Here is a 24,931-nt window from a genome sequence, read left to right on the forward strand (position 1 = left end):
CTTGAGGGCAAGTTTTTTTAAGGGGGAGAGAGTTGTAACAGTCCGGCAGCACCGAAAGAAGCATGATCAAAGTTGAGGCCGGGGGAAGAAATGAAGGAGGCGTGTGGGAGAAGACTTACCTGCAGCAAAGAAATAAAGTGAGCACGTGTATGGTCAAAATTGGACAGGAAACACTTACGTGGAGGGCTGAGATGAAGAGGCTCCTGCTTCTGACAGCTGGCAAGGGAGTAAGTATTTGGGTGAAACAGCACCGTTTGGGAGAAGAACAGAAATCTAAATACGGCACAGTTTGGGAGAAGAAAAAAAAATCCAAATACAACACTGATAAATAAAACAGCTGTCAATTCTATCTATTATCCTTAATTTTCAATTAACCAAGAGTTACAATAAAAGGGAGAGGGAGGGGCAGCAGATAAGCAGGAAATTGCTTTGAAGCAAATCTCATTCACCCAGGAGGCCCGGGCTACCTCGAAGCTGCCCAAAAATCTAGATTAGGGTTTATCAATTTAACATTGTTCTTTCTATTCAGTTTCTTTAAGATATTTGTCTTCAAACTTGTTATTTCAATTTTCCCCACTTACCTGTAAGCTCAGGTTAAAGAAAAGCTATAATAAGAATTCCAGTATTTTTTCCATTGAAATTACCAAGACCATTACAACCACACTCTCAAACAATATAAATGACAAACTCAAGTTTTATCTAATTTACAAGGGAGCTGAAAACGGGGCAGGTGAACAGGAGTTCAATTAAAAAATGTGAAGGAATTATATGTTACAAACATATGCCACGTTAAAAACTGTCACACGCCTGTAAGACTCCGTCATTAGCTTATTGGACCTGGGCATCCAAATTCTGAGGCGGCGGTTGTATCAACTCAGGCTCCTTTAAATCATCTGCCTGAATGTGTATATCCTGTGAAAAGACAAGTTGTGGCAGGTAATAAAATTAAAAATGCAAGCTGTTCTTTATCCAAATATCAAGAATTTATAAACATCTCTTCTAATTCTTATCCTACTACGTGCTGCAAATGAATATTTATTGGCTCATAACCATCAAATTATACCAAAATGCTACATACGGCCTAGTTTGGGAACTGTCAGACCTGGGTTGTCATTTGTTCAAGTATTATATTGGACCAAGTCATATGACGTCAAACAATACAACACACGGCATTTGATTCAGAGCAGGCCAAAATAGAATACCCTTTAGTGGACTACGAGCCTAAATCCCCAAACTTCACCCCAAAAGGAGGCTAAAATTATATACAATTCACATAGAAATGAAAAGGCCTTCTGGTGTTCACCTTTCACATACCGGTACCTTCACAAAGGCGTACATGCATTGGAAAATAAGAGATGGTAACCTAAGGTGCGTAAATTCATGGATTTGGAGCATCAAGTTTTTTATTATTGATAAATCAATGTTCAGATTTTCTTCACCTAACCAATTGATCATAAAGATTAAAGCTGATGATATAATTAGTCGTTACCTGTGCGTGTATTGGCTGGTGTGGTTGCTGATCTTGTGCCATTGCATAAGTTTGTGGTTGGGACATTCTGTAATATGGCTCTTTTAGGTCGAGTTTGCAAGATGATGTCTGGAGTATTCCTCCTTGCTCAGCACCGGGTCCCCACATTTTAGCTATTTGATTTCATCAAAACTTGTTAGAAAAAGAAGAAAACAGATCAGAAAGAAAAACATGAGGACGAAAACCACCTGACAAAGTTAAATATACAGTGTAACTCTGAGCATTGTGGGCAACCATCCGGAGCTGGCCAGTAATTTCTTGTCCTGCCACCACATAGAGTGGCTGAGACAGAACACAACGTAATTGGTACCAGTGGGTGGTAGGCGCACCAGGGGCAGTTGTAAGCCACCTTTGTACAGTACTGCAGATCAAGACAGTTCCCACATGAAGCCAATAAATGCATGGGATAAAGAACATGTAAAAAGCAGGCCTACTGCAGATGTAAAATGCAAACTTAACCTAAGGTAAAAAAGATCAGGACAAATACTTTCCTCCCATTAAATAACACATCGAACCAGCAAGCCAGCCCATGAACTCTGGTTCCTACAGAGGCTATGAATTTTAAAGGTATATCAATTTCATATAAGTCCTCTTCCTGCAGGAAGAAAATAGAAAAGTTTTGATGAGTTTAACCAAGTGATGTCGCCACGGCAGTAACTTCATCTTGGAGAAAGGGACAAGAGTCACTCATAAAGCGAGAGTGAAGATCTAAAAGCTTTCAAAGTAAAACTTCTTTCAGGTGTACAGTCTCAACAGCGCACCCTAAGGTGGAATACAAAGCCTATAGCAATAACTTTATAGAATGCATAGACAGGAGGTTGCTGTGCAGCAGAAACTGTTCAAACTAGATGTCAACTAAACCTGAGGAATTGTATCTGGGGGAAATGAGTACAATAAAAACAGTCACTTTCCTTCATGATGAGGCACTATAAGAAAAAAAAAAACTAAGTGCAACTGCACAGGCAAGAAGGGTAAGGCTATACCTTTATTTCAGTAAAGTCTAAAACATGACTAATTGCAGGAGCCACCAATAATCTAGGATCAAAGGCATCCACAACAGGCTGCATGTAAGCAGAACAGATCCATCAGAAAAAAAGATCACAAGAGATTGTGATCATATTGCAAAATCAGAAGTAACAACTTAAAAGGTATTTTCACAGAAGACATGAATATGTTGGTTTAAAAAATAGGATGAGAGCATGTCTAAGCAAGTCAACCAATACGTAACTTAATGATTCAATAACTTAATGATTCAATCTACACCAGAGACATGAAAGTAAATGAGACCTGAGAAAAGTATCCCCCAAATGCAGATGCATGCAAGGGTGTCAGATCAACTCCGTAATAGCCTTGTTGCTGCCAAAAGAGGGCCTACATTGACAAAACCAATAACAGGTAAGAAACTACAATTTGTTTCAACACATGCTAATGGTAAGAATAGGAAACAGTATAAACAAGAAAACTCATGATATTAATGGGAAAACTTGACTACAATTGCAAAATTAGGCATATTAAAATTAAAAAATCCACCAATCAGTCATGACTTTAAGATTGTTGCCCAGCTAGAAAGAGGTGCACAGGCTGCATCACGTTATTGATAAAATGACCTCAGCATAATTGATCCGGGTTCATACCTTATTCGCAATTTCAACAAATAAATATTCATCACTAAAAGGTGCCATGTGTATCCTGCAAAAGCAAGTAATTTTCACTAAATAAAACCTAAAATAGCAGGCAAATTAAATTTGGGATTACAAGCACTGGATTCTGGTGCACAAGAGAATACATGCGTAAAGATACAAAATTATGCATTGACCATCAAGAGTAAACTACTCAAGAAAATAAACAAAACGCATGCAGTTATGCACAGATTTATAATTTTTTTTCAGAAACAATAATGTCACGGAATGCTGGTGCTATCAACAAGCATGCATTACAAGTCTGTCTCCAATAAGAAAGAAAGATCCCAACATTGCCAAAGGCTTTACAAGAAATGAAGTATAAGGGGAAGAAAAGGTCAAAAGAGCTGACTAGATGGTGTGATCACTTAACTAAATGAGAAATGGGAACGCAATTTATCCATCACATGAGGAAATTGAGTAAGAGGGACATGAGAAACCATCAGAAGAAAGCATGAAAAAATTGACTACACCTACAAATTTTACATGAAACAAGCAGGATCTAGATGAAGATATATACCACCATAATCATGAGGTTACTTCCCAATAGGAAGTTATCTAGCAATTGAATGAAAACAATCAAACTTTGCAGTAGGATCATGAGTACCATGCTCATGTAGGAGTCATTTATGCTTATGCAGAAATACATTTAAGATCTAAGAAATCAAGTAGAAAAGGAGCATTGAAGAGTCACCATTTACCTTCCAACTGTAGGAAACATTTTTCCATTTGGAACAAGAAACCTATCTCTTGCAATCACATAGGACTCCAACATTCTTTCATTGACTAACAAGGTACCTACAAGACAAGTCCCATAAAAAGTCACAAAAATAAAAATCTGAACTTGCTATCCACAATGACACGGGATATTATCTGTCAATTCATTCAATCCCGGATACTTTTTAATCTTATGGTCAAAAAACTCATCCTCCATGCCAGCAGGAGAAGGGGCATTCAGGGGTTAAAATAAATAGCAAGGAAAAAACTATTGATGACAAAAAGGTGTTCGACATTATTAGAAAATTTCATCATCCAATGGGATGGCATAGTAAAGATGATTTATAAGTTTACCCATTGGTTCAGAGATCAGAATATCTGCTTTCTCTGGCAATTCAACTTCCTCAACTTTACCCTTTATTACCTACATTCACATGACATATCGACCTATTCAAAATGAGATAAACAATGGAATTTAGAAAATATTAAAAGTACATGAAATAGCAAAGTCTCACTGTTATCTTTTCCCCAAGCGATGGGTTTCCAGCAATCAGTTTCCGGGCATAATCTGCCATTTCAGATGCTTCCACGGCATAGACATGCTTTGCACCAGCCTGATTGGAGCAAAGGAACCCATGATCAGCTTACAGAAGTACAGCAAGATTCTTACACATTGCATGATAAATTCAACTAGTCAAAATACAAATATACCTGAGCAGCAAAAAATGACAAAATACCACTACCAGCACCAACATCAACCACCACACGACCAAAAAAATCTGCACGATTCTCAATGACTGCAGCATAATAGGTTCCTGGAACATAAATTTTTTGCTTATCATTGTCACTCACCATCTGACTCAAATCACGTGTCCATTATAGATTTACTTGACATTTTGAGCGCATTCAGCAAACTAGAGAACATTGTGATTTGATAGGCTACGCAAAGCTTAAGAAATTGAAAGCAAACATCTATGATAAGATCAAAAGGAGTGACATAATGGTTAGTGATTAACCTGTCCTCACATAATCTTGTAGCATGTTTTGCTGATGTAGCAATTGCCCATAGTAATGGAAATACAGCTTGGCAGATGATGGTTCTATTTTATCATCAAACTTGCTTTTACAAGCTGTGACTGCTCCATCAGTTAGCAATGTTCCTGGAAAAGGAAATATGTAAATACCAGGAGCAAATTGCGGGTAGTGGATTACGAAACATGTTTTGACAACTTCACCAAACATAAGAGCAGTTAACAAAGAGTTCTTTGTCTGTTAAATTTTTCTTGAAGAAAACTTTCAAAAAGCTAGATGAAGGAAAGTCAAATACAAGTCCTAATCTAGACATAAAGTGGAAAAAAGGATTTTACTTTTCCATTTTTAAAGGCAAGGTTTTCCAAAGGACTAAGTATTTCAAGATTTTCACATTCAACAAAAGTTAAGTTCTTCCTCATATGGATATAGTTGTCCATGTATGGCTAATGCGACATGAATTATTTTAATTCATATTGGGGTTCCAACTTCCATGATTACATATGCATTTATGGGCAAACTTCTAGAAACCACTATTGAAGCAATGCAGTCAAAGACATGAACTTCTAGAGAAAAAATCAGGATAGGTGACAAAGGGGTATCTCCGTATTATACCAGATAACTATCTATAATAAACCATGACAAAATTTCCAAAACAGCACCTTGAACAGTGACTTCCTTCTTCCATTGTTCAAATGCACAATGGAAGGCCCTGCTCTCCTCCTCATTTCTAAATTGGACAGTGACTCCTGTTGAATATTTCTGGTAAAAAGTAATACTGTTAACATTATGAACATAAAAGCTTCATCAATCATGCAATACCAATCAACAGTCAAATGCGTAGGAAAATAACTCTTCGCATGTGAGTATTGCCATATTGCAATTTGCATATCTCATGACTCATATAAAACCACGTAAGAGGAATTCCAAGTAATCCCACTATCTCAGCAAGTGAAATAAGATAGGAACGCAAAAAATGTTTCTTAATATAAAACCCCGATCGGTTCCCTTTTCACTGCATGCAGTAGGATGGAAAGAAAAAGGAACTACATAATCTGAACAAAAATAAAACTCCCTACCTCTTTGCCCGTGTCAGCACCTGACGCTTTGGTTATGCAAACTGATTGTAAACCCCCCAGCTTGAATAACTGAACAAAACAAAATAAAATAAAAAAATCATCTTCATTTCTCATATATGATGATCTACAAAATAATTCCCCAATTTTTACAAACTAACCAAAAATTAATCCTAATTCCGCATACTTAGCTCATCAATTAATACATTCCTTTACGATTTCTACCAATTGTCAACAACATTGCCGTACTTAAAAAAATAAAAAATAAACAATACTGTCATTGATCGATTCAATTGCCAAAAAATAAAACAAAACCAGCAATTAAACCCCGAAACACAAAATGCATATCTTATACATTCCAATTTCTAAACCTAATTAAAAATATTATCAACCACACATTCCATATCTTACATTACCATCTCGCACGCTTTCTCGGTAACCAAACAAAAAAAATCAAATTAAAAAAAGAAAATAATAATCACTGACCCGAGCAGTTTTGACATCAACACTGATAGAATCAGCTGATTCAGACTCTCGGTTAAATCGAAGCTCCACAACTCCATTGTCAGCGCTAAACCTAGCAGTTACCGGTACAGATTGAGAATCTGAACAAAACGACGACGAAGAAGAAGAAGAAGCGAGCTCAGTCATTGATGCTAAAGCAAACTCTTGTTGCTGTTTGCTTTGTTTTTGAATCTCCATTGCTGAAACCTCTCGACACTCGGAGACGTCGTTTTTTTTTTTTTTTGGTTTTGTTTAATTCAAATTGAGGAGAGGAGGTGAGTAAGGTACAGTGATTCAGTGAGTGAGTGGAAATTAGGGTTTTACAAAAAAAACGAAAAAAGAAAAAAGCGCGAAGCTGAGACGGAGCTTTTTTATTAGAGCCGTCAAAGGGAGACAGGGCAGAGAACGTGATGCTAGCTTTGGCTTTTTTGTACGATGCATAGTTACTCAAGGGTTAACTCGAGACGAAGCCCGAGTGGTTAAGAGATGATTAACCAGAATTAATCTCTCGAATTTTTTTAAATCAAAATAATATTATTTCTATTAAAAATAAGTTTTTTTTAAAAAAAAACAATTTACAAGTTGAAAATTTAGTTTTTTTTTCCTTTTATTCTTCTCAACTTGAACTGGTCGGGTCAGTGCCTATTGAGCCAATCCCAATTCTATAACTATTGTATGATTGTGAAAATCAAATTTTTTCCATGTTTTAAATCGGAACTTAATTTTATATAATTAGACTGTAAAAAGATGAAATTGAAAAAAAAAATTTAATTTTTTTTTTTAAAATGTAGAAGGTTAATTGTTCGTATAAACAGTGTCTCACCTTATACTTTTTTTTGTTAATATATTGAGATAATTGTTGTAATTAATTATCTAAATTACCTGATTTGTTTTTCATTTATAGGACCTGAACTTTTTTATCCAAATTTCATACCCCATTATATTTTTTTACTTCTAACTCTAAAATAGACTAACTGTAACGACTCAAAATTTCATATTAATTTCAAATACTTCAAACAGTCATAATCATGTAAAATAGGGTAAAAAAATTTCTTTTTGTTTATAACCATTTCCAAATTAAGGATAAGTCATTCTTTTTTCTTTTCTTACAGACCATAAAGTATTTACATAACAATGATAAATTTATAATCTCTTCCAATTATGAAATGACCATGAAAGTTTGAATTTGAATACTAAGATGATAGTGAGGGATGAAATATACCTATATCACATGAAAATGTAGAAAATAGAGTAAGCATATTCACTTTCAATACCACTAATATTTTTATTACAACTCTAGTAATAAATACAACATCATTAATCCCTTCCATATTGAATATATAGTCAAGGAGATTTTAAGGTATCCATAGAGGTGATGGTCTAATACGTATCATAAAGCAAAGGGTAGTTTATTAGTTGATGAAGAGGAAGTAACAACCATTTCCTTGGCTGGGTATTATCCAAAATTCCAAACAAAAAGGAAGGGAAAGAACTCTAGAATGAGAGTTTAGGACCCTTACATTTTGACTCAAGATTTAGTAAATTAAGAGTGACGAACCTAAGTGGAATGATGGACAAATGAAGACATATGCAGATTCTTACAAAGAAATGAATGAGTATGTGTGATTTTAAATGTGTAAAACTAAGTAAGGGCCAACCAAATGGAAAGGATGTATGACATGAGGATTGAAATGAAGAGATACATGGATTATAACCTTATTGAACTCCTAAAGACATGCAGAAGTTAAAACAGAATCTAAATTGATGTTTATGTCTTAAATCTCACAAATGATTGATGAATTTGTATGGGATATGAAATGGAATGGTGAAAAAGCTTGGATTATGGTCTTGTTGGACTCCTAGGGACATCTTTGTACTGGAACTGAAATTATATTGATGTTCATGCTTTGATTTTATTATGAGATTAATGAACTTGCATGAATATGGTTCAAGTGAATGAGAATGTGGTTGCATCATGATTATTGTGATTATACTTGTTTTAATGACATAAATTATGCATATGTGGTGAATGAAGTTATGTGAAAACGTGTTGGATTGATGTTAAGTGTAAATTTGTATTGTTAATAAGCCTTAGAATCACGTTGGAGCTAAAATGAAAATTACATCATGATCTAATGCTTTGGTTTTGTTGTATAATGAATGAACATGTAGGTTTGTGAATCATGGGAATGGGTATGCATTGAGAAAAGTTATTGTGAATATACTTGTAATAAAATATAATGAAATTGCATAAACAAACTAGGGAGTAATGGGCAGCAAGGTTTCAGCCAATGGGGGAGGGAATGAATCATGAAGGGAACCATGCATGATGAACATAGTTAGAATGACAAGAGATGAATTGGAAATAGAACCCTTATATGTTGCATAATTGTATTAGTTGTGTAGGTGCATTACCATGATACAATTGGCAATATAGAAATGTAAAATTGTAACGATGCTAGGTGCCGGTTTTGGAAGTAATGAATTGGGAGAAACCTTGATAAATGTACATTGGGGATGCTGTTTTTGTGTTACTTTATAATGTATGATGTGTCGATACACGACGTCGGGCGACGGCTCCCGCTTTTTTTGTTTATTTAACAATAAAGGTTTTTTTTTTCTCGATTGGGGGAAACAAAGATTTTATTGGAGTCGCCATCTAGTAATTTGAGGGAACTAGAAATCCCAAATTAGACACTGGTCCTAGAGATTCGGGTACGGGGTTAGTTATGATTAAGGGAAGGTAGACACCACCCTTAAAACATCCTTTCAATAGAAAGGTTACCCTTACTTGTGTGTTTTTTGTTTGATTTAAATGCGATTATATTTTGGGCTTATTTGTAAATTTTTGTAAATGATTAACGTCGGTCCCTAAAAATAGGAGACACGTTAAAAATGACATCAGTCCCTAAAAATTAGGAGACTCGTCTGAGTTACCAAAAGAAATAATGGATATAATCCATTATATTTTGGGTTTATTGGTAATTTGTTTTTTTTCAAATGCTTAACGTCGGTCCCTAAAAATAGGAGACACGTTAAAAATAACATCAGTCCCTAAAAATTAGGAGACTCGTCTAAAAACTGACGTTTTAACCCTAAAAAGGAGAATTACGTCTGGGTTACCAAAAAAAAAATGGACATAATCCATATTTGGTATTTACATTTTTGACATCGGTCCTTTTCAAAAACAAAGAGACGTGTCGACTTTGTTTTTTATATTTTTTTACGACATGCAAGAAAATTTACAAGCATTTATATATAAAAAATATCAAAAATACCAGTAGAAACCAAAAAAAAATTACCTGAGTGCCACTGTATAGGTAAAATACTGAAATACCCTCGAAGTTCTCCGAAAATTACGAAAATGCCACTGGCGGCGCGTGTGGCACACGCGCGGCTACTGTTGGCGGCGGGGAGATTTTCCGGCGCGATTTCTGGCCAAACGATGGTCGATCCTGGTAGATCTGATGTCGAGGGTTCTGATGGTGGTGGTCTTGACGGCCGTTGATAGCTGACGAGGGAGAATCGTCGGTTTGAAGCTTCGGTGGCAGCCGACGATCGCGGTCTTTTTCCGGCCAGATGAGGCGGAGAAAACGATGACAACCACCGGGGTTTTTCTTTACAGAAGGGGAGAAACCTTTCTGTGGTGGTGCGGAGGCTGGAGACGGCCGGAAAGTGGAGATCGGATGAGAGAGAGAGCGTCGCCGGCGAGAGGAGAGAGATGCTCTGGGTTATGCTACGGTGAGAACGCAAGCATGGTACACCTGTGCAGCTGAGGCCTGTGATCCGTTGGATCTCTGATGGAAAGATCGTGCGGCTGTGATTGGCCCGATCTGCAGGTTGATCAGACGGTCCGGATGAACAGAGGTAGGATCGGGTGTGACGCGGTACACCGAAATCTCGGTACACCGGGTGACGTGGCGCAACGGGATTAAAGCTTAGATTATTTCAAGGGCTGAGATGTGTTTGGGTTTTAATCTGGTGTGGTAAGCCCTATTGTATCCTCTTAAATCAACGGTTCAGATCTAAACACTATTAGATCTAACGGTTAGGATATATTTGGTATTTTCCATATTGTTTTTTTGTAAAATCAATATCCTACTCTCGTGAAGAAATAGTAAAAAAACTTAAATAGTAATCCGGATACTCTTTTCTTTTCTTTTTTCTCCTCCCTTCCTGTCGCACTGGCTATTTATAGCCAATGAGAGGGGACAACAAGCATCTGCTTTAAATAAAAAAATATATTCATCCAACTGCTCGCCTACAATACAATAAATGTAACTGCCCCGCCTAATATGACAATCCTGTATTATTAATTTTGTTTTATATATATAATAATATATATTTATATAGGTAAAATTAAAACTTAAATCAGTATTAGAAAAAACCTCATTCAACCGTTAAAAATCAATTTTAATTACCGAAAATTATGTTGAAACATAAAAAAAAACTTTCAATGGATATAAACCCGGTGGACCGGGTTTTGACCAAAAAATAACAGGTTTGACCCAAAACGGCATGAAACTCATTTTTTATCCTGATCGACATGGTTTGACCCGTATTGACCCGGTGAACTCGGTTTTGGTCAAAAATGACGGGTTTGACCCGAAACGGCCCGAAACTCATTTTTTACCCTGGTCGACATGGTTTGACCCGGATTGACTCGGTGAACTCGGTTTTGGTCAAAAATGACGGCTTTGACCCGAAACGGCCCGAAACTCATTTTTTACCTTGGTCGACATGGTTTGACCCGTATTGACCTGGTGGACTCGGTTTTGACGGAAAGATGCGGTTGACTCGAGAAAAATATATATTTTTGAATTTTCCTTTTTCTTAATTTTTTGGATTTTTATAAATAATAATAGAAATAAAATAACATTTGAGAAAATCTTGGTGGATCCAAAAATTGGGTTACAACAGTTGCCCCCTCTTTACAATGCTTACGGTGCAAAGGCATTGGAAAATTCATTTTCTTTTGACTTTGCATAGTAAGTTTTGTAAAGAAAAACGATGGAAGTGTTGAAAAATACACAGATTTTTCAGTTGGTCTAATTCTTATGGGCGACCTGCCCAAATGAAAAACATGAAAGTGTTTTCAATATTGATCTTGTGAAATACATGAAAGTGATTTCAGATTAATGTTGTGAAATACATGAAAGTGATTTCAACATTGGTTTTTTTTTTTTGTGTGAAATACATGAAAGTGATTTCAACATTTGTTTTCTGAAACACATGAAAGTGATTTCAGATTAGCATTGTGAAATACATGAAAGTGATTTCAACAATGGTTTTGTGAAATACATGAAAGTGATTTCAACATTTGTTTTCTGAAACACATGAAAGTGATTTCAGATTAGCATTGTGAAATACATGAAAGTGATGTCAACAATGGTTTTGTGAAATACATGAAAGTGATTTCAACATTGGTTTGTTTTTGTGAAATACATGAAAGTGATTTCAACAATGTTTTTGTGAAATACATGAAAGTGATTTCAGCAATGGTTTTGTGAACCGACCCGTCTGTGAAATACATGAAAGTGATTTCAACAATGGTTTTGTGAAATACATGAAAGTGATTTCAACAATGTTTTTGTGAAATACGTGAAAGTGATTTCAGCAATGGTTTTGTGAACCGACCTGTCTGTGAAATACATGAAAGTGATTTCAACAATGAGCTTCAGGGTTGATGAAAAATTCTAAAGGAAGTCATACCTGTATGGTTGAGATCTGATTTGTAAATCAATCTTAGAGATGATGAAATCTTCTCAAGAAAGTCTTGTATGTACGGTTGGGATTCGATTTGGTGGATCCCAAAGATGAGGAAAGCTTTTCAAGGAAGTCTTGTATGTACGGTTGGGATTCGATTTGTGGATCCCAAAAAATGAGGAAAGCTTCTCAAGGAAGTCTTGTATGTACGGTTGGGATTTGATTTGTGGATCCCAAAAAATGAGGAAAGCTTCTCAAAGAAGTCTTGTATGTACGGCTGAGATTTCTGCCGTTCAAAGTGATGGTAGGAGTAAATTCCTTATAAATCACGCAGTATTTGGCAAAAGACATCATCAACTTCTTGCATTTTCAATACTCTGGAAGTTCTTAACTTTTGAAGCTCTAACCATGTCTTCTTCTTCTTCCAATGCGAACCCAAACCCTGTTCCTGAAGTAGAGCCTGCAGTTTGGCGTACTACCTTTGAAGTGAATGGTCGTCCAGTTACAATAGAGGATACTGTAATGGACAATGAAGATATTGCGGTAGCCGTGGCTAGAGACATGATCCTTCCTCGTGATGAAATAATGCTGGCAGCCAGGACCGATATTGAAGCAGTGAATCAGTCACTTGCTCTTAGTATCAGAGCTACTTCGTCTTTGGTGAACGTTGCAGAGCGTCTTCATGCCAGAAGACTTGAGTTGAATACTCAGGTTCTTGATCTCCAACATCAGATTGAGAATTTAAGGAATAGACTCCGTGATGAGAGACGTCACAGAAACAACTTGGAGAGGAGAAACCAAGAGTTAAATACACGTGTTGACTTTTGGAGGGACTATGTTAACACACGACACCTCGAGTTCGAGGAAGAGATGGAGCGCATGCATAAACAATTTGAGGAATTCCGAGGCATGATTAACCATCAAGATGAAAATATCCCTGATCGTCCTCGCACTGTTTAGCATTTGTACTTGTAAACCCCTTTTCCATGAATAAAAATCCATCTTTCTTGTCTTCATTTATGAATTTTGCTTTTGTGGAATTGCCATCTTTGATGTGATTTAAAAGAACTTCAATTCGTGTGAGTCTCGTTGGATCCCAGTGGGAATTTTGTTTCTTGGAATATCTGCAAAACAAATATGTAATGCTCGTGAAGTTAAATGATATGCAATGCATCTTACCTTTTGAAATATAGATCCCCCGTTCATCTTGTTTGAGGATCCTGATCTTGATTTTTAGTGAGCTCTTTTGATTCACACATCTTTCAAATCTACTCAAGCCGACCCATGTTGCTCGTTTTTCTAAGATAAGCTTTGTTTGAGTTTCCCAACAGTCACTGCACCTTTCTCTATTGGTTACTTCAATGAGAGCATTCGCTTCTCCTTGGCCCGACATTGTTCTATGGGCAACATTCCCATTGTTGAGGAGCCTTTACCAATTCACATGGTCAATATATGAGGATTATCCCGCTTCACCTGGGATTTTCATATACATTTCTCTTACTGAAGATGTATCAGTTATCTTGTTGTCTAACTGATCATATTATGAGAGTCAACAATCTCCGTTGCTGGAAGAATTATGATACTGCAAATCAATACTATTTCAGTCCTCATGCTGGAAGAAGTTTACAGTTTTATCATGTGTATTTTCCACTAGGGAAGCAAATTTCTTCGTGCCATTCGGATCTGGTAACTGCTTCTCTGCCCCCTGGAAGAGTTAACTGCCTCATTTCATTTCCTCCTTTGCTCTTGTGTCACTGATTTCTAACAGTGCCTCGCAGTGTGTCAAATGTTCATTTTTCTTACAAAGAAAACCTTTTTTTCAAAAATGATTTTTCAAAAGATCTGTTTTGTTTTTTGAAAACTGAAACTCTCAATTGTCTGTTTACAACAATGTTCAAGCAATTCTGGGGATTTGTGTTAAATTTCTTAGTAAAAGTAATCTCAGATGAAGATAAATGATGAGATGACCTTCTGCTTTGGTTTTCAGCGTGTTCAAGTGATTACTTGAATGTATTTTGAGAGAAGAAATAATTTGTCTTTTATTTTTCAGGAACACTTTTTTTAACAGCATGAATAATAACGAGTAATTATTTGCTACGCCATGACTCTTTATGGAAAAGTCTCTTATATTTTGTGAACGATGTTTATTGATCCAGGTTGCTTTCTTGATTAGAAAGGACTTTAAAGGCACGTAATGTATTTTATGGCTCAAGGCTATAGAAGAAAGAGTATTTCATAAGCTCAAAAGAGTGTTTAAGGGTTTAAAAACTATAGATCACTGTTATCTTATCTTCACCTTTTCTTTTGCTATCTTGACAACCAAAAAATGATACTACATATTCCAAATTAGGATTTTTTGTCTTTTGTACTCTCATATTTGTTGAGCATTTTCTCAGTTATTTGGAATTTTGTTGAATTCCTTGGCGACAGACTTTATAAGCTCACACATGCTTTCAAGACGATTTCCATAATCATTTCTCTCTTTTTGCCCCCTGGTGTAGGGTGTGATCTTAGTTAAGGTCCTTATGAAAGAAAGAAAAAAAACTTAAAATAGACTCAGCTCAAATGGGGACGGCAAAGGATAATTTTAAAGAAAGTGAAAGGAATATCAAAGATGGCCTTTCCTCATCTCAAGTAAGATCAGTTAAAAACAATAAACTTTGTCCACATCCAGCGTAATGCTTTGGATTTGTAAGACACCATGTTTTGCGAGTCCATGACAAACTAATATGTTACCAATCATTATTCATGCTGTTACAATGTAGGTCCAAGACATAATTTGAGTGATGGTTGTTCCAATTTACACGTTTTGACTTGTTTGGTCATCTCTTTCAAGGGAATTGCTCTGAACATTATTCCAAACAAATCATTGATTTATTTCATTGAAATCATAAACAAAGTCAATTCTTTTAAAACCTCATTTAAGAAGAATGAGTTCTCCTGTAAAGAGTTCGAAAGATCAATTTGTTGAGCCATTGAGATCATGCATGGGTTTTTTGGTGAGGTATATGCAAAGAGAATTTCCTGGCCAAACTTTATTTAATTGATTTTGATTGGATGAAACACATCATACATAGTACTTTTTCACAGAATCAGAGTTCACAGGCCTAGATACATCATCTCCATCCATTCTAGTTAACAACAGGGCCCCTCCAGAGAATGCTTTCTTCACTACATACGGGCCTTCATAGTTTGGTGCCCACTTGTTTCTATCTTGACTTGGTAATGGTAAGATTTTTCTTAGTACAAGATCCCCTTCTTTGAATTCCCTTGGTCGGACTTTCCGGTCATATGCTTTGGCCATCCTTCTTTGGTATAACTGGTGATGACAAATTGCAGCCAACCTCTTCTCACTTATCATATTTAGCTGCTCGTATCTCACTTTAGCCCATTCAGCTTCTTCTAGTTCAGATTCCATTAGTACTCTCAAAGATGGAATTTCTACTTCCAAAGGCATCACCGCCTCCATCCCAAATACTAATGAGTAAGGTGTAGCTCCAGTAGATGTCCTTACTGCTGTGCGATACGCATGTAGGGCAAAGGGAAGCATCTCATGCCAATCCTTATAAGTGACTACCATCTTCTGGATAATCTTCTTGATATTCTTGTTTGCAGCCTCGACAGCACCATTCATCTTCGGTCTGTAAGGAGACGAGTTTGAGTGTTTAATTTTCCACTTCACACACAATTCTTTGATTATCTTCCCATTAAAATTCTGGGCGTTGTCGGTCACTATCTTCTCAGGTGAACCGTACCGACAAATCAAATCTTTCTCAATGAAACACTTGACCACCTTTTGAGTTACATGAGCATAAGAGCTGGCCTCCACCCACTTTGTGAAGTAATCAATGGCTACTAAGATAAATTGATGCCTATTGCTGGCCTTTGGGTTGATTGGACCAATCACATCTATTCCCCACATTGCAAATGGCCATGGTGATGTCATATTGAACAGAGGAGCTGGAGGTGCATTTATCTTATCACTATACACCTGACACTTATGACATTTTCTGACATAATCAATGCAATCTTTCTCCATGGCCATCCAGAAGTATCCAGATCGTTGCAGTTGTCTGGTCATCATATGCCCACTTGCATGAGTTGCACAAATTCCTTCATGAATTTCTTGCAATGCTACCTTAGCTTCAATTTCATCTAGACATCTTAGTAAAGTCCCATTGAATGATCTTTTATATAGAATTTCTCCATCCAGGTAAAATTCCATGGCTAAACGTCTCAAGGTCTTCATATCTGCTTTAGATGCCCCCAAGGGATACTCTTGATATTGGATAAACCGCTTGATGTCATAAAACCATGGGTTCCCATCTACCTCTCCTTCAATTGAACAACAATGAGCTGGAAAATTTCTAATCTCAATGCAGATTGGTTGTACTCTGATGCCGTAATCAGTTTTGGCCATAGAAGCTAATGTTGCCAAAGCATCAGCAAACTGGTTTTTATCTCTTCCCATATGGGTAAAATCTATCTCATCAAAGCCCTCAGTCAGTTTTGAGAGATATTGTTGATAGGGTATCAATTTTTCTTCTTTGGTCTGCCATTCGCCTTTCACTTGACAGATTATTAACATTGAATCCCCATAGACATCAAGCTTCTTTATCTTCATCTCTAAAGCAGCTTCTAAGCCAAGGATACAAGCCTCATATTCAGCAGTATTGTTAGTACATTCAAATTGTAGCTTGATTGAGACGGGATATTGCTTCTTATCAGGTGAGATTATCACAGCCCCTGCTCCATTGCCAGATACATTCACTGCCCCATCAAAATACATGATCCACCAATCATTCTTCACTTTGTCTTCTTCGACTATCAACACATCCTCATCCGGGAAGTCAAACTTCAAAGGCTCATAATCTTTGATAGCATTATCTGCTAAATGATCAGCAATTACACTTCCCTTTACAGATGTTCTTGTCTTGTATACAATGTCATACTCTGCCAACATTACTTGCTACCTTGCTATTCAGCTTGACAAGTAAGGTTTCTCAAAGATGTATTTAAGCGGATCCATTTTTGAGATCAACCAGGTGGTATAATACAACATATATTGTCGAAGACGCTTCGTACTCCACACAAGGGCACAACATAGCTTCTCAGTCATGGTGTATCTGGATTCACAATCGGTAAACTTCTTACTCAGATAATAGATGGCTTGCTCCTTTCTTCCAGACTCATCATGTTGTCCCAACACACAACCCATTGCTGCCTCGGTTACTGTCAAATACAAGATCAAAGGTCTTCCAGGCACGGGTGGCACTAACAAAGGTGGATTCTGTAAGTATTGCTTTATTTTGTCAAAAGCCTCTTGACAGTCTTTGTCCCATGTACCAGGATTCTTTTTTCGAAGTAATCGAAAGATTGGCTCACATGTTATTGTTAACTGAGATATGAATCGGGCGATGTAGTTCAAACGTCCTAAAAAGCCTCTTACTTCTTTCTCAGTTTTAGGAACTGTCATAGCCTGAATTGCTTTCACTTTATCAGGATCGACCTCTATTCCTTTATTGCTTATCACAAATCCCAGCAACTTTCCGGACTTTACCCCAAATGAGCATTTTGCAGGATTCAGCTTCAACTGATACTTCCTTAGTCTATCAAATAATTTTCTTAGAACCTGAACATGATCTTCTTCATTCTTAGACTTCGCAATCATATCATCCACATACACTTCAATCTCTTTATGCATCATATCATGGAAAAGTGTCACCATTGCCCTTTGATATGTGGCTCCAGCATTCTTTAACCCGAATGGCATCACTTTATAGCAAAATGTTCCCCATGGTGTGATAAAAGTGGTCTTCTCTTTATCTTCTTCAGCCATTTTAATCTGGTTATACCCGGAGAATCCGTCCATGAAGGAATAAGTTGAACTCTTAGCAGCATTGTCCACCAGAACGTCTATGTGAGGCAAAGGAAAATCATCCTTGGGACTAGCTTTGTTTAGATCCCTGAAGTCTACACATACTCTGATTTTGTCATCCTTTTTTGGGACTACCACTATGTTAGATACCCATTGAGGGTATTTAATAACTTCTAGAAAACCGGCATCCCACTGCTTCTCTATCTCTGCTTTGACCTTGAGTAGAATATCCGGGCGAGTTCTTCTCAATTTCTGCTTAACAGGTTTACATCCTTCTACCAGAGGCACTCTGTGTACTACAATATCAATGTTTAAACCAGGCATATCTGCATAAGACCAGGCAAACACATCCATATACTCTTGTAGTAGTGCTGTTAAACTACATCTTTCTTCTGTGGTAATCAGAGTTCCAATCTTTAGCTCTCTTTTATCTTGCTCTGTGCCTACATTTATCACCTCTAATTCTTCCTTTGCAGGTTTCCAAGCATGCTCAGAATGTTCTACCCGTCTAGTAAACTCTTTCATATCATCTTCATTCCATTCCTCTTCATCCATTGCAATCACATCCTTATCAAAGTTTGGCCATTCATTTTCAATGCAATATGTTTGTGGATTTATGGAGGATTCACTTTCAGGATTCCTGAAAGCGGAAGGTGTTTATAGTGTAAATGTATATCTTGTAGTCAAACAAAGCAAAATAAGGTAACAAATGTTGAGGAAAATGCACGATCTCAATAATATTTAAAAGTTGGCTCAATAATTATAAAAAGACCTTATGTTGACATCTTGAGCCAAGATTTCCAACTAGGTACAAAAACACAAAGCAAACTTCAAAGGAAAGCACACAAAGCACATAAAAGCGAATATAAGTAGACACTTAATCATTACTTCTTGAAAACAACTGGGGCTTCTTCAATCTCCCAATTCTGGAATACTTCATCAACTGAAAGCTTTCGCACAAAGGTGTTGGTTGGAGCCTCTTCTAGAGAGTGGACAGTTAACTGAGGTAACAACTCATCTTCTTCTGTTGTTTTCGGCTCATCATTATAATTCCAGCCTTTTCCTTCACCTTCCTCTACATTGTTGATATCCATGACAACAAGTTTCTGTCCCAAGATTTCTATCATGTTTTCAGGTTTCATTACATATGTTGACTTTGGGAAAGAAACATGGATGGGTGGGATTACAATGTCTTCTTCTTCTGGCTTTCTTCCTTCCATTCTGGCCAACCTTCTTTCTCGCTTAATCCTAGCAGTTCTCTTGTAATCATCTTTCTTAGGTTTAAAACCAAGCCCAAACCTCTGATCAGCAGCATTAACTTTCATCATGTTGACTCTCTTACGATTTCTAGTAAGTGAAGCATTCTGGAATGGTAGCCCATGTTTCAAAAAGCACTTAGCTATCATTCTGGCAGTATCAGAAATAATTGGTCTTCTCAGCACCGTATTCTCTGGTACCCATTCAGTGTTTACAATCTCGAAGGCATGGAGATTTCCATCTTTGTAATCTTCTGCTTCAATATAAGGGACTGACACATTCCTTATCATGGACAAGGTTTCTTTTGCCTTAACTTTCACTAAAGTACCATTGATGATGTACTTCAGACATTGGTGTAGAGATGATGTCACAGCCCCAGAGGCGTGTATCCATGGTCTTCCCAATAACATGCTATATGAAGGATGTATATCCATTACTTGTAGGGTTACCAAAAACATCTGAGGCCCTACAAACAATTCAATGTCAATGGTCCCTATTACCTGTCTAGGGGAACCATCATATGCTCTAGCTGTCATAGTGCTTGGTCTCATATAAGTAGCATCAATTGGCATCTCATCTAGCATATGCCTTGGTAGCACATTCAAAGCTGAACCATTATCCACAAGCACTTTGCCGATCAGACAGTCTTTACATTTCACGGTGATGTACAAAGGCTTGTTATGCCCAGTCCCTTCCGGGTCTAGCTCATCTTCAGTGAAGTATAAGTAATTAGAGGCTTGAATTCTTCCCACCAAATGTTCCATTGTATCCTGAGTAATATCTTGGGGCACATATGCTTCATTCAACACCTTTTGCAATGCTTTACGGTGTAATTCAGAACTCAAGATAAGTGACATTAAAGAGATTCTAGCAGGAGTTTTCTTCAACTGATCTACCACACTATACTCACTATGCTTCATCAGCTTCAGAAATTCATTAGACTTATCTTCACTTATAGGTTTGTTCACTTCCATACCTTTAAAAGCGTCAACTATGTCTTTTCCTTTAGCTTTCCTCTGTCTCTCCAATTCTTCTGGTGTAAAACACCGACCACTTCGAGTTAAACCACCGATTTCAGTATGGAAGATAGGAGCAGGATTCTTAATGTTGAAAGAATATCCATAATTGTAAGGCATTGTGCCATAACTTCCACTATTTGTGCACACAGGTTTGGTCAAGATTAGTTTTGGTGGACCACCCACAGTTGGTTGGAGTCTACAAACCTCCACTTTTTTTTCCTGACGGCCTATCATCCCAACTTCACTGCTTTCTTCTTCACTCTCTATCCTTATCATGCCGAAAGTCAGCATCCTTTTCACTTCCTGGTGAAATTCTTGACAATCATCAATGTGATGTCCCACCTCGCCATGAAACTTACAGTAATTATTTCCATTCATCACTGGTTCACCCTCAGGTAAATATCCAGACTGTACCATCATACCGTACAGTCTTTCCATGGAAACCTTCAAAACTCTTTCCTTCTTACCCTCTACTCCTACAGCATTTACCCCTCCACTACTTGCAGCATGATTGGGTAAAGGGTTGGAATTCACATTCGGTGCATCATCAAAAGTTATCCATCCAGCTTTTATCAATTGCAAAAGCTTGTTTTTAAATGCATTACAGCTTTCAATGTTATGCCCAGCAATGCCAGCATGATACTCACATGTCAGATCCGGCTTATACCAATTTGGGTATGGAGGTTGCAGTGGGGTTAAGGGAACAGGGGCCACTTGCCCAATACTCAACAACTTTGAATACATTTCTCCCAAGGGAAGTGGTAATGGTGGCAATCGTTCTTGGGTTCTTTGAAAGTTCCTTCTTGGAGGATTAACAATCTGGTTACTTTGTTGGTCATTTGGTTGGTTTTGTTGGTTGGTAGGGAAAGGCTTAGTGAAGTTTACACTTGCAACTTGTTGGGTAGGTATTTGGAAGTTATAATGATGGTAATTTTTCTTCTTACCCTTATACCCTTCTTCCACGTTATTCACCTCAGAATCCTTCTTTTTCCCAATGAAGCCTTTCTTCTCATTAGGCTCTAACATTCTCCCCATTCTTATTGCTTGTTCTATCCTCTCAGCGATAGTTACGACATCATAGAAATGTTGAGCTGAACTACCCACTAGGTGTTCAAAGTAAGGAGATTTAAAAGTGTTGGAAAACAGAGTGACCATTTCTTTTTCTAACAAAGAGGGTTGCACATGAGATGCTTTTTCACGCCATCTCAAAGCGTATTCTCTTACAGTCTTTTTGTTGCCCTTCTCCATGACTAGCAAGCTTGACCTGTCAGGGGCTACCTCCATGTTGAATTTATACTGCTCCACAAAAGCTTTTACCAAATCTTTCCACTTTCTGATTTTTGTATTGTCTAGCCTTGTATACCAGCTTAGTGCCGATCCAGAAAGACTATCTTGAAAGAAATGGATAAAAAGTTTCTCATCATTCACTACTTCTGCCATCTTATTGCAATAAGATTTAAGATGTGTGACTGGGCATTCAGTTCCAGTATACTTGATGAATTCTGGTACCCTAAATTCTTTGGGTACAACTACATTTGGAACTAAACACATCTCTGCAGCATGAACAGGATCATATAAGTCTGCCCCTTCGACTGCCCTCAATCTGTCTTCTAGAGCGGTCAACTTCTCATAATCAACTTGTTTAGAGAATTTCATCATATGTGAGTCATCAGCTGTCAAGTTTACAGTAACCGGCACTTGTGCTGGTGGAACATTGGCAGTGAACTGTTGTTCAGATGAAGAGGGATTTGCCCCTAAATTTTGAGACGTGAATACAAAAGGAGCTGCTGGCATAGATACAGATGGAGTTGCAACTGCCGGCTGAGTAGATGTATCCTCCCCAAACTTGGATACTAGGGCCTGCTCGAGTAGACTTGTAAGTCGTGTGATATCGCTTTTCATGCTCTCCAACTCCCTTTGATAATGAGCCTCTAGATGTGCTCTTTCTTCGTTCTCCATTATCTTCCTTCGTTGTCGAGTGTAATGAATTTTATGGTCTTTTGGGGGACCTATATTTCAACCTGAATGAATGCAAGTAAAATGAATGAAATGCACAAATGGATGCAAAATGTCATATGTTTTATGCATGCTTGTTATTTGTTTCAAGGTTTCCTTTAATGACGAGGAACAGACCAGATCAGATTCTCTTAAGAAAGTTCTCACTGAGGACTCCAAACCCACAGGAACTTGAACCGATTTGGGGGAGAAATTTGATGCCATAAATCAGAATCAAAATAAGCATTTCTCATGATGGACAGAAGATGAAATTGCCTTTTATTAATTTATAATATTGAAAGTACAACAAGTCAAACTTTCCAAAGCCTTGGACCGTCATATGTTGAGATCTCGTTAATTCCATCTCTGATCAACCCGAAAAATTGATGGAATTCATTTCTGGTCATTGGCTCACCATCTGCTATTTGTTGGGCTAGGCCTCGTAATCCTAAAGCATAATTCTTGGCATCATCTGCTTGTATATGATAGCGCATAGCTTCAGAAGCCCAACATTCTGCTTCTTTTTCTGCCTTTTCTTTTTCTGATGATAAGGTTTGCTCAATAGAAAGCAAATGGTCCACATGCTCATCTAAATTGGCAATGATTGTATCATGATTTTGACACTGTTCTTGAAGTGATTCATTTTTCTCTTCCAATTTTAACACCATTTTCTCAGCTTTTGATGCTCTTCTAACCCATCTCTTCATGTTGACATCTTGCTTCCTCTTATCTTCTGACAAAAGTACATATTTTTCTTGTAATTGCTGGAACTCAAGTTGTTGATGTTGTAGCTGAGCTGACAAGTCATCCTTTTCTTGTTTTATGATAGCCAAAGCTTTTTCTCGAGTGACTAGATTAGATTCTAACTTTCTTTTTTTAGCCCATAACTCTTCCACTTCAGCATTCAAACTTAGGTTATAGGATTCTTGTTGGGCGCGAACTTCTTCGTGTGTGTCTTCAGCAGACTGAATCAAAGACCTGGGTGGCCCTTCAAAAGGAGGAACTTTGTACCCTTTCCCTCTCTTCTTTTGCCATATTGGATATCCTTCAGTTGTTTTTCCTTCTACTCTCTTGGCAGAAGTAACCCTACCAGGATGTTTCCATGCCTTCTTCACTGACTCCAATAATTTCTTCGAGGTCTTGAAATCTTCATAAAATGTTGCCAATTTAGTAGTCCTTGGAATAAACTGCTCAAATCCAAACTGTCGTAAAACCAGGTTGGGACAGTAACTAATACAGCAGCGGGCTCCTATCAACGGGACCCATGGGTACTCACCACAATACGCCAGATAAGATTTGAAATAAGCGTATCGACTTCTCCAATGAAATTGAGATTTACTTAGACTTAGGAACATTGATTCCCATGTGGTTCTTCCTACTTCATGCAAGTGTTTTTCAGCAAAATTCTCCAGCTGAGAATAAAGATGCCACGGGGTACCAACCAGACCTGAAATCTTCCCCTCAATCATATGACTCACAGTCCAGACAAACAATAACTGCAAGCAACATCTTAAACGACCCCTTCCAGCTTTTCTGCAATAATTCAAGGATGAGAAAGTTTCTGCCAATATTGCTGTAGCAGGGTTAATTTTAAGGGTCACCACATTTTTGAATACATTAACAGCTTCAAAATCAATCATTCCTTCGGCAGATGGGAAAAGAACCAAACCATATATGCCTAAGGCCAAAATTCTCAATCGAATTTCATTGCTTTCATCATGTAATCTCTTCTTGAATATGGCTTCTAGCTCATTCCAAAACCAACCCTGGCTATTTCCTCGTTTAGTTGCATGTGATTTTGCTAGTTGACAGTCTATCTGGGTAATCCAAGCAAAGTTAGAAAGTGCATGCTCTATAGGTGTGTAAAAGTACACCTTTTCTGACTTGGGACAATTTAGCAGGGATTCATACTCCTCGATAGTAGGAGTCATATCCACAGTATCAAATGTGAAGCACCGATATTCTGGATCCCAAAACCCTATCATGGCCTGAAAACAAGCATGTTGGACCCTAATTTTCAATAAATGTGATAGATCCCCATATTGTTTCTGAAAAGTGATTTGATCATGAGAGGATAACTTTTCCCAGCAGTCTAGCAGTTGTCCTGTACCAAGTGGTCTGTCATCTAATTTAACATGCTCTGGCAACTGAGACTTAAATTCTGATGGCAAACAATCCCCTTCATCATGCTGGCTCAATTCTGATCTGGTCAAAAATTCCTCAATGGTAATGGATTTTTCCATCTCACACTTCCTGTAAGGATCGGTGGAGACTTAATGAGCACATGAAATGTATATGAACATGTATGTTCATGCATTGACATTTGTTCGTGTCCTAATGGGTATATCCTACTTGATAGGATCTAGCTCATAAGGTTTGGCTCAGTTTAGTCTATCCTTAAAGATATTCTCCGGTTCTTAGATTGCCCGAATTACTCGTGAAGTAATCGGCCTCTTAACCTTATACAACATGAGTAGGGGAGAAAGACTCCACAGTACTAGTTGCATAGGGTGAGTTACAATCCAAGCAAAAGTCCAAATGAG

At 37.5% G+C, this 24,931-nt stretch overlaps 2 protein-coding genes across 3 annotated transcripts; both read right to left on the reverse strand.

The window, feature by feature from the left end:
• Positions 1-608: 608 nt before the first annotated feature.
• Positions 609-6,970, reverse strand: LOC18101781 (probable histone-arginine methyltransferase 1.4). Of its 2 annotated transcripts, XM_024605939.2 has the most exons (15): positions 6,516-6,970; positions 6,033-6,101; positions 5,616-5,715; positions 4,941-5,084; positions 4,636-4,739; positions 4,440-4,538; positions 4,279-4,348; positions 3,909-4,005; positions 3,163-3,217; positions 2,816-2,899; positions 2,512-2,589; positions 2,020-2,123; positions 1,717-1,889; positions 1,490-1,641; positions 609-912 (listed from the first exon to the last, which is right to left on the reverse strand). In XM_024605939.2, the coding sequence occupies exons 1-15, from the start codon at positions 6,729-6,731 to the stop codon at positions 829-831; spliced, it is 1,629 nt and encodes a 542-aa protein (XP_024461707.1). In that variant the 5' UTR covers positions 6,732-6,970; the 3' UTR covers positions 609-828. The 2 variants fall into 2 exon arrangements, with proteins under 2 accessions (XP_024461707.1, XP_052310762.1); XM_052454802.1 differs by lacking the exon at positions 4,941-5,084.
• An 8,336-nt stretch (positions 6,971-15,306) lies between these two features.
• LOC112326104 (uncharacterized) lies at positions 15,307-24,631 on the reverse strand. Its single transcript, XM_024593409.2, is given in 3 exon segments — positions 15,307-18,757; positions 19,006-22,402; positions 22,804-24,631. Coding segments are annotated over 3 exon segments (8,676 nt in total).
• Positions 24,632-24,931: the final 300 nt, after the last annotated feature.

Source organism: Populus trichocarpa, chromosome 8 (genome assembly GCF_000002775.5).
Source record: "Populus trichocarpa isolate Nisqually-1 chromosome 8, P.trichocarpa_v4.1, whole genome shotgun sequence".
Lineage (NCBI taxonomy): Eukaryota > Viridiplantae > Streptophyta > Magnoliopsida > Malpighiales > Salicaceae > Populus > Populus trichocarpa.